Source organism: Tigriopus californicus, chromosome 5, assembly GCF_007210705.1.
Source record: "Tigriopus californicus strain San Diego chromosome 5, Tcal_SD_v2.1, whole genome shotgun sequence".
Lineage (NCBI taxonomy): Eukaryota > Metazoa > Arthropoda > Copepoda > Harpacticoida > Harpacticidae > Tigriopus > Tigriopus californicus.
In genome coordinates, this window is record NC_081444.1 from 9,463,508 (window position 1) to 9,476,223 (window position 12,716).

The following is a 12,716-nucleotide window of genomic DNA, read 5'->3' on the forward strand; positions in this document are numbered from 1 at the left end:
TCAACATATTCATATAAATCGTTACAATGAAAGGCAAATCACTTTTATGACATCTTATTGTAAAGTGGTTTGTTCCAAAGTATATATTTCTAAAAGCTTACGCAGTCGACAGAGAGGAGGCAGAAGATTCAAATTTTATGGAGTCATTAATCCACAATTTTGACTACTTCTGAGTTCCCTATGGTAGATCTTCGGTCCAAATTCGACCAAGTTGATTCATTGGACATATCTTTTGATCACGCCCAGTGCTAATTTTGGATAAGACGAATGATTCAGGCGATTTTATATCTTTCCCTTCGATGTCAGTCCATCTGTTTAAAAATCCGTAACCTTTGGCTAGGTATGTGATAACACAGGCTAAGAAAAAGGGGTTCCAAGGAATTCCATGAATCTGAAGCCTAGCTGAAGTTTGTGCGTTGCTCTGTTGGTGGTCCAGCCCATCTTCCCTCGCACACCTTGCATCAGGCATACAGGTATTGAAACGGGTACATCGGGTACATCCCCTACGAGGAGTGTGGCTCTGGAGTGAACCAAAGAGAGTCGGAAACAGTGCAATACCAAATGAAATGGAAAACAAGCTACAATGTTCAACCCAGACCGTTTTTTACGTTAATCATTTCGAAATCACATTAGGCACATCAAAACGGAGACTGAAGCGTTTAAGTTGTGGTCTGAACGTTCATGCAGTTCGTACCGTCAACTCCATCAGGATTTAGATGCTGAGCTCTTCTCCCTCTTTATAGCTATAAAACTCGGAGCTTCTGTAAAAACTTAAGTTTATTAAGGGCTACCATCATTTTTCATGAGTTTAGTGTAGGTAAACTATAACAACCCCTCGTATCATTAAAGACACAAATCGATGAAGACTTGGCCTGTGAATGACGGGGATGGAAATTCACCTCGAAGTTTACTTAGGAAGATCATGAGGCGGATGACGAGGATGATGATGATAAATGGACCCAAAGACAAAAGCCATGTGTGATGCAGTTCGAAGGCGACAAAAAGGGTTCCCCTTGGCCTGAATAGTCTTGGTGTGTGTGCATATGTATTGTGAATCCTTCCCAACACGATTGAGTTGAACGATTGCTTGGTCCACTAAAAGCTAATAATGAATCTCAACATTTGTACTTACAAGCGTAAGCTGTGAGCTACATGGATGCATGCGCTAACATTGGTACTTCTGGGATGACGTTCCAAAGGATTGGCACTAAACAAGGCCTGCTGCACACAAGCCGATATCGGGTGAGACCAACTAAAACTACCAAAGGATAGGAGAGATGCCCGAGAAGAAGAAGAAAAAGAAGAAGAAGATAGTGTTGGTGGTGGTGATGATGATGGTGATCTAAGACGCAAAAACTGCTCTTGACAAGAGACTAATGATGTGGGGATGGGACCTCAAGAGGCATCAGGCAGTTTTCAGCTCTTTGCCATGACTGAGTCTGATCGTTCAGAATGTGTTTCCCTTCTTTTACAACTCTTGGGTGAGAACCATGGATGGGTCTACAACATATTGAAACCAATATTGGATAAAACAACTGACTAGGAAGCTGCATTTGTCCTCAATGGCCTCTAATTCTTGCGGCAGGCTGGGTTTGGCCATTCGAAACTTTACTACAATAACCAATAGTGCTTCCTCGATTGACAATCAATCCAATCTGAAAGTTTACTCAAACGTTCGTATCAATTCACGAAGAAACCAATGAGGCCTTTTTGAATTGAATTAAAAGACAAAACTAACCGCCAACTTTGGCCATTGGTATCATGGCCAATGTAAAGTTTTGCCTGCTTAACCGGAAAGTTGCTTTGTGTCGTTTCTCTCTCTCAAAAGAAGAAGTTGAAGAAGAACAAGTCGGTGTTTGCGGGTATAACATTATTAACTTTTTCAACCATTTGATATTTAGGTGCATCAAATGTATTGCCCAAAAGAGCTGAAATGCCAAATTGATCATAATTTGTAGCCTTTTCATGCGGTCTCACAATGACGCATTTTTTTTTAAAGGGGCGTGATAATAATCCACAAGTTGATGCCTTTTGAACATTTGATGACAAAACGGTCAGCTTCCACTATATTGTAAGCGAGTGTAACGTGCCATAGCGTGTGCTAGCCTAAATATCCTATTTGGAACGTGAACGTGATTTGATTGAAGTTTGCCCATCAATCGTATTTCAAGGCCTAGCAAATAAAGAAATAACTTATGACTGGGGCATTTTTGTTTACACCTCACAAAGAGGGTGACGACTGACTGACATTTCCGGTAAGCTGTTGTGGGCACAAAGGGGTGTTTCAAGTTGGTACCTGACTTCAATTGTGCTTCCGAGAAATTTCGGCCACGATGGAGGTCGAATAATCCCGGGATCCTCGAGCTCATCCATGCACGGTGTCCAAGTACGCCCATGTGTTCAAAGAACAGTCAGTGTTACCCCTCTCCGTATTCTTTGGAAACGCACTTTTCCACGGAAGGGTCTTCCTGTTGTGCTTCTCGTGCTTGGGCTTGCGAGACAAATCTCAAAACGGTCTGAAGCTCGGCCAATGGCGGTTCAAAGTCAGAGAGCGAGAGCTTAAAAAGAGAAGCTCTGTACGTATGCTCGTATGTATGTAGGTAGGTAGGAAGAAGTCGAAGAAAACACGCTTTTTTGCCAGACTAATGTGAAGGCGGGAATCGGAACTCAGATGTAGTTGTCGACTCTTGTTCCAAGGGCAGACAGGTATGCGGGTGATTGTGTGACATTCAAGCCGTGATGATATTTCTGGACGAACGGAAGGGCATGCTTCTTGAGTGAAAATGATGCAAGTATTGGGCGAGATTCAGAACTCCTTTGAGACGTCCTCGGGGGTGTTTGAAGAGGGTCAAGTGAAACGGAGATCTTTTTCCAAACTGCCGAGATCCCGCTCGGTCCCAGACATCAATCAGGACGTGAGCCAACTGATCAAATCAACCGAGGACAAATGTCTCCTCTTGGACGACTTTGGGCCCAGTGGTCAGGATTCCGGCGTATCAATGAAAGAGCAGAGCAGCCTCTGTCCAAGCATCATTCAAGAACAAGAATTGGCCCAAGTGATGACTGTCCAGGGTGATTTTGCTTCCGGGGGTAGTGGGTTGTGCCCTTCCGAGCCGCCTTCCTTGGTCGATGATCCAATTCAGACGGTGAAGCAATTGATCGTTACCCAGATTGATAAGAAGCTAAAAGATCTGAGAACCCTCAAGCAACACTACTATCCCGAGGGTGGATGGGGTTGGCTCCTGGTTTTGGTGACGTTTCTCGTGCAAGGCATTGTCCACGGAGCTCAAATCTCCATCGGCATGTACCTGAACTCCGTGGGGGAAGAAGTGGCGCTTAACCAAAGATCAACATCGGTGGCGGGACATTCCACCATTTCTTCCCATCTGGTCTTTGTTCGGAGAATTATCGCTGGCAAAGAGAATGATTCGAGTAAGAAACTATTTCTATCGGTTCGTTTTACGAGCTAGGCCACCTGAGCTATGAGGAAAAATCCTTGGACGACAATCCGATCGGCCGGTCGTCGCGTCAAGTTCTTTTCTCTCCGACGATCCTTGAGAATCAATTAACGGGAAGATCCTTAAAGACAGCAATCGTAAAGTATTCCAATGGCTGAGCGGCCTAAGCCTGACACTTGTGGTGGTGTTGGTGGTGATGATGGTGATGGTGCTAGTAGTCGTGGTGGCTCCTTAAATACCAGAGAGAGGTGAATAGGAGATAGATTTTCAACCGTCTGAGGGAGATCGTTCCGTCTTGGCAATTTGAGTTTTGGGTTTCAATCCGTGCCCATTGTCCGTTTGGGCAGATTAAACTAATAACTGATTGGGTTGCATTTGAACACGCCCCTCATCAGGTTTAGTATGTAGCTGATCCGAAGTGCAGTAATTGCAGAGATAACTACTAACGCTTGATTGGAAGGGAGCCCGGATTTGCTCGAAAATCTAGTAGCCTTTCCTGGATGTGTGGATTCATACATGAACAATTCCCTCTCCGAGATTTGAGTCGCAGAGACTAGGAGTCGAGAGTGACCCACTTTTTCGGTCGTCCCCGATTTCATCATAGCGGATGCACATGTACGTTCTAATCGAGTGGATAGTGGTGGGTTAGTGGTGGGTTGGCTTATTGGCAGACTGGTGGTAGGGCCTAAAGTTTGCAGGCCTTCCATACAACCGAATTGGACTTGTTCGGCCTTCATCCAACCTTCGGCACATGTAGAGGGTGTGTATTCATGTAGAAATCTATAGATTAATAGGTTCGTGAGTCTGACTAAAAGACAATGCATTGAATTCAGGAGCAATAAGTGTGGTGCTTTGGGAGGACGGTTTTTTTTAATTCTCAAATGTCCCGTGTTGGATGCTGTTTTACGAGTGTTAATTACACACCACGATTGCGGCCGAATCTCCTCCACCTGAACCCAGGCATTCAGCAAACACATCAAGCCAGTAGCTAGAACTAGAACTATCAGAACTACTTTTAATCTCTCATTATCGTTCGAAAACCAAGTTTTGGCCACCCGAGGATCGAGTTGCCACTCATGACACTAAGAGAGGTTCAATTTGTCGGATTCTCGATCACCATCGACATTGATACGATGCTGAAATGGACTTCATCCACATCCAATGATTTCATAGACCGTCTCTTGATTGACGAATTACAATTCTAGACGAAACGGCTACTTCAATGTGCATGTTTTTTTAACGAGGCAAAGTGTTATTAACCTTTTATGATAGGATTGATTGCACTATCGATTGAACATGAAATTGCTCGGATCGGTTTTCTCCAAGTGCATCCATGTTGAAAGTTACTGGCTGCTGGCTCGATCTAAATTGCTCAAATAGCCAAAATGATTTCAGTCAGTCTGGACGTATACAAACGAATATCGATAATGACCGTCACACTCTGATACCTGGCAACTCACCTCTTGCTCTTTCATTACACGAAATGTTACCTTGCCAAAGGAAGGTATGCAATTCGTCGAATAAAATGATGGAGACGAAGTTAGCTTGACCATCAGCGTCAGCCGAGCCCCAAAGTACATACACTCACCACTCACGACTGTATACATGGAAGGGTAATAAAAGAAATCTAACGCGCTTAGAAACGGCAAAAAATCGCATAAACATTTGATAAGAGTGCGACAATAACGGACTTCCTTTCGCGTGGCCTTCTTGATCTGTTTTACATCTCGTGATATGCAAATCAGAAAAAAATCAGAAGGTTCAGCCCTCAAGGGTCGGAAAGTGATGTTGTGACCTATAACTTATTCACAAGTAACAAGTGTCTCCATTTTTGTTTCTGTTTGTCGCGAAATTTGGGTAGGCTTGCATCCTGAGCTCCTCTCTCGGACTGAAGAGGGCACTGACATTGATAGATATCGCTTAAAGCAGCCTGGATTACGAAAACCACGGTTTGTAGTTCTTGGAGTAGCATTCGGATAGCCACGGTATCTAAAGTCAAATGGTTGCCACTGCCACACTCGACTTGTCAGTGTCAGGTCGCCGATGGAATAAACGAACCAAAATAATCGGTCAAATTAACCGATCATTTTTTTCAGGTGTTAGATTTGAAACCTCTCGAGCTCTCGAGCAATGCAATAATAACAATAGGGGTTGAGTGATACGACTAGTGGTAGCCTGTATCTAGTATAGTATTCTCTTTTGTAATAGAGTGTTGGCCGTATGAAGGAAAGGATCAATGGATGGATGGATGGATGGATGGATGGAGAAATGGCAAAAACTCCGTAGCATTCCTTGTGTTAGTGACCAGTCCATTTCGGGATGGAACGAACTCGTCATAATTCTCAGCTGGATGGAGGGCCAATGTTGATTGGATGAGAGGAGCAAAAAATTGTTTCTGATCATCGGCTCCTGGGCAAGCATGCAAAACAAGTTTCTGCCCTGTCTTGTCTGATTTTACAAATGACTTTTCAATGGGAGAAATTCTGCATCCACAGCCACGATTGGAGTAGATAAAAACTTTCATTCATCAACCTAGATTTTGGTTTGAAAAATAACTAGCTCGTATGGTCGTTGGATCTCAATGAGTGTCAACCAGTTCGCCGAACTAAAGCCAGGACTCGAGTCCAGAGAAACCACTAGATTAAGTTCACATCATGGACAGATTATTACAGTATATTGTGCCCTTTGCAAACTGCGTAACTGCGTAGTGAGGAACCAAAGTGTCTCCTTAGGGGCGGAGGAACATTAGGTATTTTTCTAACTCTTTGACAGTTTTATCGGCTCAAAGAAAAACCCACAGCCCCTCGAACAATCTGGGTTGTTGGGTAATCTGGGAGTAAATGGAGCACTCTCCAAAGATACGTAATTAAGCACCTTTTGTTACTAATTGATATGCCCCTCCACGATAAGCGCGAGTTCTTCGATCATCCATCCGCCCATATGTAGAAAAAAAGGAATATAATGTATCAGAACGTCCGTCCCTATTGAAGAAAAGTATGTTGGAAAGAGACTCATTCCCATTTCAAACTTTATGGTTCTGTCCACAGGTTGGTTGGGAGCCCTGAGCTTGTCCACGTCGCTCTTCATTTCTCCCATGACGATCGCCATTTGCCGCAGAAAATCCACCCGGCTGACCGCGGTTCTCGGCGGCCTAATTACGGCGTTAGCCTGCCTTTTTACCTCATTTGCCAGTCAGTTCCATCAGTTGTTCTTCAGTTATGGCCTAATGATGGGTGAGTAGAATGAATGCATACAATAATCGATTGCCACCATCTCTATTGTGTAAACAGTGTATGTAGTCCAGACACTGAATTGCACGCATGGTAGAGTGGTACTTCAGATGCTGTCCTATGAGAACGGTTCTTGTTCAGCATCGTCTTCTTGTTCTTCTTCTTCTTCTTCAATACAAAACCCATCGTCGATCTTTGACATGAACAGGCATTGGCGTGGGAATGACGCGAGACCCGGCCACTCTCATGATCGGTCAGTATTTCAAGAGGAAACGCGAATTGGTCGAAATCATCCTCGTGTCTGGAAGTGGATTGGGATTGACTGTCATGTCCATGTTCTTGCATCGAAGTATGAGGTTCGTAATAATGAAATCAAATTTGTCGTGGCAAGGGCTCGTGGATCGACACGCTGTCGATTAATTGTCATGCTAATGAGCCATTCCCCTCCTAGCTCGATCGGATGGCGTTTGGGTCTTCAAGCTGTATCGGGTGTCATTTCCGTGACGTTCATTTTGGGTACATTCTACCGGTCAGCTTCATTGTACCATCCCCAGAGAAGAGCCATCCTCCACTTGAAAAGTCAAAAGAGGAAAATCAAGAACAAAGATAAGGAGAAGAACAAGGCCCAGGATGAACGGCCTCCTTACTTCGATTTCAGCACGCTCAAGAGCCGAACCATTCAAATCCTACTCATTGCTCTTTTTGTGAGCTCTTTCGGGCTCTATGCACCTCTCCTATATCTGGTAAGGCGTCAGTCCACGGACACTCAAAGCTCATTTTCCCAAGAGAGGTCACTCCCTCTCAGATGCATTCAGGACAAAGATAGGAAATCCAATTGAAAAAGCTTTTGTGTTTTGTCCCAACAGGTTCAACAAGCTTATATCGAAGGCATCTTCGGACCATCTCTAATCTACCTTCAGGCCTATTTGGGTCTCGCTTGGTGCTGTGGATGTGTGGTGTTTGGACTGGTGGTGGTGAGCAAATCTAAGGAATGCTCCATTTCCAAGCAATATCTTTGTCAGACCGCGTTGTTCTTGTGCGGGGTGTCCATTTTGGCTTTCACGGCCGTGAACGGTTACAATGGCTATGTGATGTTTGTGTGGATCTACGGTTTCTTCTTGGGTGGCTTCAATTATGCCATGAAACTTTACATCTACGAAAAAGTGCGTGCTCGAAACTTTGCTCGAGCTTGGGGATTTGCCCAATGTGCCATGGCGATCCCACAACTTTTGGGGGTCCCCATCGTAGGTAAGTGTGTGAGTGAGTGAGTGTGTAGCGGCGGCGGCGGCGTCGCATTGGTCTTTTCTGCTTGATGTGATGCCTAAAATTGACCAATACAGTGTGCTCTCTCTTTCAGGTTATCTCAACGTCCACATTGGTCGTCAAGTGGGGTTCTATGTCAGTGCCGCTTCAGTATTGTTAGGGGCCTTTGTGATGTGTTTCATCACGGTTCATCGCAAGAACCTGCGTCGCAAGAAGAGGCGCCTGCGTCAAAATAGTCGAAAGTCCATTGGCACCAATTCCTTAGGACAAGCGTCCAACTCGGGTTGTGGCATCCATGACGCCCAATCTCAACTAGGCCGATGCCATCAAGATCCCGCGTCCAACACACCTTCGCTCAAGACTTTGAGCCACGGACGAGGTGCCCATCCCGTCTTTTCAGGATTAGATCCTCGACTCTCACATTCGGAGCACGACAATGTGGATCTGATGGTGCCCATTGTCAGCCTCTTGAGTCACCCTCACTCCTTAAACTATGATGATCTCATTGATCTGGGGAATCCGCCCGGAGAGGCATCCATTTTTTCTGAGGAAGGGATTGCGGATATGGACTTGCCCGAGAATCTCTTCTTGGATGAATTGGAATACCTGGACAACATCACATCGTGCAATAAAGTGGAAAATTGTCTCATGCTCAGCGAGTACGAGCAGAACCTCATCAAGGAGACCGAGAGTCCAACTCCCGGGGCCAACGGGGCCCGGCGAACTCGCAAATGGTCGCTGTTTCGACAACCCAGTGTCGTAATAAGTAGTCAAACGGAAACACCTCCATCTCTTGGGAGTGGTCGCAGGCGTTTTCAAAACGCCTCGCACACCCATCCTGAGAAGGAAATTCCCGTGTTCTCAAATACCAACCGTCGTTTACCGAGTCAGGGACCAAAACGCACCATCACCGTCATCGAAGAGGCTTCAATGTAAACGACGATCCACATCGATCTTGACGATCTTGATCCGTCCTTTTGAGCGCCGCGTTCCAGACCCCAATGGCTTTTAGACCTGGACCTCCTTTCCCTTTTTTCTTCAATTATGCAAACCTTGGCTGTGATACTCATATGAATGATTTATAAGCTACAACGATTGTCCTAGACTCAATTTAGTCAACTTACCCTAGCCCGGGTGGAGTTTAGCCACTCCACCCACCCCCATGAAGTGTATTATTTCCGATTTGCTTTAGAACTGCCGCCGCACTGTTCTAGTGGTTGAAAAAGCATGGCTTTAAATCTCAAACAACAAATGCTGTATGTACGTATGCAAAACTGCTGTACTACGTATTCGTTCCGTATTGAATGTGATACATGATTGATGATGTGTTAGTCGCCATTGCCTTCCATTTTTCATCGTGTAAAGTGAATGCCGTAGTGCTCAAATTTTTATGCTAGTCAACCAAAGAATAAAGATGGCCACTTTAGATTCAAATGCCAACGTCATGCTAGTCACAACCTCAATCCGGCCTGTCTGTGGACAGTCTGTCTCTTATTTCATTTCGGCTTCCATTTCGCCTTCAATTGCTCTCGTCCCCTTTCTTGGTGCTAATTTCTCCAGCCAGACTCGTCAAATCAGTGCGTCCGTCCACCTGTCGTCCTCAAGCAATCAAAGACTTGTTATAAACCTCATCGAGGCTTTTAGATTTACGATCCTTCTTTGCCTTTTCCATCCGTTTTCATAACTCCGGAGTGGAACGTCAACAAGGGTGAGGAAGGAGGAAAGGGACACGAGTCACACGAAGAGGGAAAAAGCCATGTGGGATTGCATGGAGACATGTCTCGCTCACATTTGTCATCGGGAAACAACTTGATGATCTCTAGACATGGTGAACTGGTACCTGCGGCACCAACAAACTACTACGTACATTCATTAGGCCTTACTAAGCCATCAAATCATGGGTGCCTGAAATAGTAATTCCCAAACGCTTCATTCTGACTCAATTTACTATATCACATATACCCAAGCAAGAAATAAGCCAACTCCTGGTAATGAACGTTTACACCAACACTATGAACACTTGAACCTAATACGTTCGTACGAGGTGCATACAAATATGTTTGTATATATATGTGCGTATATACATAGAAAATGTCATAAAATCATGAAATAATATGCCCCTCCGTCAAACAAGATAACCTGCCCGGCGTACGATTGGGAATTTGAATGGCTTTTGATCCGGTAGGGCCAACTGTCAGAAGTCCTGAGCTCTTAATCTACATGCTTCACTTCTCCTTTTTTCCTCACATTCAGTATTCTTGGGCCCAAAAGGGGTGTTTATGCGAGAGTGCGGCTGAGCTAAACACCAACAAGCGAACTTCGGCCAGACGAGCTTCGTTCGTTCGTTCGTTTGTTCTCTCGGTTAGACTCGATTGAGAGGGGCTCAAGTGGGATGCCCTCTCGGTCGCCTCAACCCGAACCCTGAATAAAGCTCAGACTTCTTCTGACCTCGTGATATTTCAATTCCAGTGCTGTCAAACTTGAGAGCGAGCGTCTCCTTAAGACAAACTGCAGGGTGGGAGGAAAATAGTAATGAATTGAATTAGTATGCCATAACGAAGTCCAATAGTAATTGCAGTTTTATCCCTAAAAAAAGAAATTGAAAACATCCAAACAAAGACGTTCTGAGATTATCACTCGATATGGCTTTCATTTGCGACCACGAAATCGATCCTAATTGACATAGGGGACAAAGGGCATGTTATTTTGAGCCGTCATGACCGTTCACGAGATTCGCTCCTGTTTCTTTGATGGTGGAAAATGAGTGAAGTTTGACTTTAGAGGACCTTTAATAATGATCAAAGTTCAAAAATGCAACCGTGAAATTTGATTTCAGTTGTTGAGAAACTCTTTTTTCAATGGTGAATGTGAAATTGTTACTATTTCCGGCCACCCTGTAGAGACTCTACCAACTCGACGGCGTCTATTCGACCGTATACAATAAAAGCGTTCCTCCTAAGTTTGTCGTCCAACTCCCGGCAATCTGGTGAGTGAAAGCGCCAGACGCTAGACATCCTCTCGTTCATATATAGTAAATAACATGTCCTAATCCGTCTCGCAAAATATTTGACGTTTCAGAAAATCTACCACGTACGAGCACGAAATCGTTAATTTGAAGATTGAAGACATTTAAACTCGTCTCGGCGTTTTTGCGGCTGATTCATCATACAAAGAAATGTAAGGAAAGAAAATATAAAGAAATGTAAAGAAAATAAGGGCCTCCGTGACTGTTTTTCACAATATTTCTCCATGCTCGAAGATTTTTTTTGACATTAAACCACAAGCATTCATTAAGAGGAACTGTTAAGTACATAGTGGCATATTACAACTGGTCTAACGATATCCTAGAGTCGATGGGTAACCCTCTGAGCGAATGCCGTCAAAACAATGTCTGAAAATGCAAGTGAGTGCAGTCTTAAGGTCAGAACTAAATCTGAGGACATCCTGAAGACCGGCAAAGACCAAGGGACGTTGGTGAGCCTTTCAGTGTTCATCCTCAAATGCAAATACGATAAATTCATTTAGAACAGACCGGACCAAGGGCCGAAATCTGGAATTTCAAGAGTCAATCTTTCGGTGTCCAAACATCAGAGGGTTATCAATGTCCTTTAGAGTAAAATCGGATCATTTATGGTATTATACTAAGTTTTTCAATAAGCCCTTTTGATGAAAAAAACTGGAGATTCAATAAGATCAAATTATTCTTTGAGTAAAGGGAAAGGATTTTCAGAAGCCACAAAGAGCGGCCCTTGATTTCTTTACACCCTGTATTTAATATAACCGTTGAAACCAGAGAGGCGTACCATCGAGTTTGAGACCCGACTCACTTATTAAGAACTTCTGTCCGTGTGAGCGTGTATGCCTTGACTAATTGCACACAACGTGAACACATGTACTCTATGTACATGTGCATGTCGGTTAAACTAGAAGAGATGACTAGATAAAAAAGCCACCTTCGTAAAGCTGAGGGACATCTTCAACACAGGGTTCTAGAGTAAATACCAGTTGACCAAAGCTATGAACTTACACGGAACGTAATGATTAGAGCTCCGGCGGTTCACGTTTGACCCATGATGTATCACAGCCTCAAAGCTTTAAAAAGATAGGGGGGAGGGTACGGGGGTCTGAGATTTAAATTATGATCTTGTTTCTCACAACAATATTAAGAGCATCAACTGCATACGACACGACTCAGCTGAGCCGTTTTGGAGGCACCAACTCCAAACTGGGATAAGTCTGCCGAACGACCAAGTAGTAGTGGTAGCCGTAGTAGAAGTCGCTTTTTGAGGACCTAATCTGACAGGTTCCAATTATCTGACCAAAAAACGTAATTGGCCCATTACCCCAAGATGATGACTTTCTCTCGCACTAGGCGAGCTTATTATACGTAGCTGATAGCTTGGTGGTAACGAATGGTTTGACCGAAAGTGAAACTGATGTGGTCCATGCTGATGCATGATAGAATACTATCTGACTGGATGGAGTGACCCTATCCAAGTTATTGATAGTTGATAAGTCAGGGAAGCCACTTAGTGACTGGCACTCCGTCATGTCCATTTAGAGCATGCCACGTCGATGGGCCTGATACAATAGGAAGATGGTCGAGGTTTTGAGTTCCCTTCACTTGGAGGCTGAGGCCAAGGGCAGGCAAATCCAGCGATATGATAAGAGTGACAGAGTGGTGGTACATCTGTGCGAGTGTGTGTGTGTGTGTGTGTGTGTGTGTGTGTATGTGTGTGTGTGTGTGTGTGTGTGTGTGTGTGTG

The 12,716-nt window shown here is 44.3% G+C and overlaps 1 protein-coding gene across 2 annotated transcripts in view; it reads left to right on the top strand.

Moving 5' to 3' along the window:
- Positions 1-9,377, top strand: part of LOC131880722 (monocarboxylate transporter 10-like) — a 34,750-nt gene extending 25,373 nt beyond the window's left edge. The window contains exons 1-6 of one of the 2 annotated variants that reach the window (XM_059227410.1): positions 2,667-3,432; positions 6,506-6,691; positions 6,897-7,044; positions 7,140-7,431; positions 7,555-7,936; positions 8,046-9,377. In XM_059227410.1, the coding sequence (XP_059083393.1) occupies positions 2,784-3,432; positions 6,506-6,691; positions 6,897-7,044; positions 7,140-7,431; positions 7,555-7,936; positions 8,046-8,887 (2,499 nt within the window). In that variant the 5' untranslated portion in view covers positions 2,667-2,783 and the 3' untranslated portion in view covers positions 8,888-9,377. Of the gene's footprint in view, positions 1-2,666; positions 3,433-6,505; positions 6,692-6,896; positions 7,045-7,139; positions 7,432-7,554; positions 7,937-8,045 lie in introns of those variants that run through there. The other variant, XM_059227411.1, reaches the window with a different exon arrangement.
- The last annotated feature ends 3,339 nt before the right edge of the window (positions 9,378-12,716 follow it).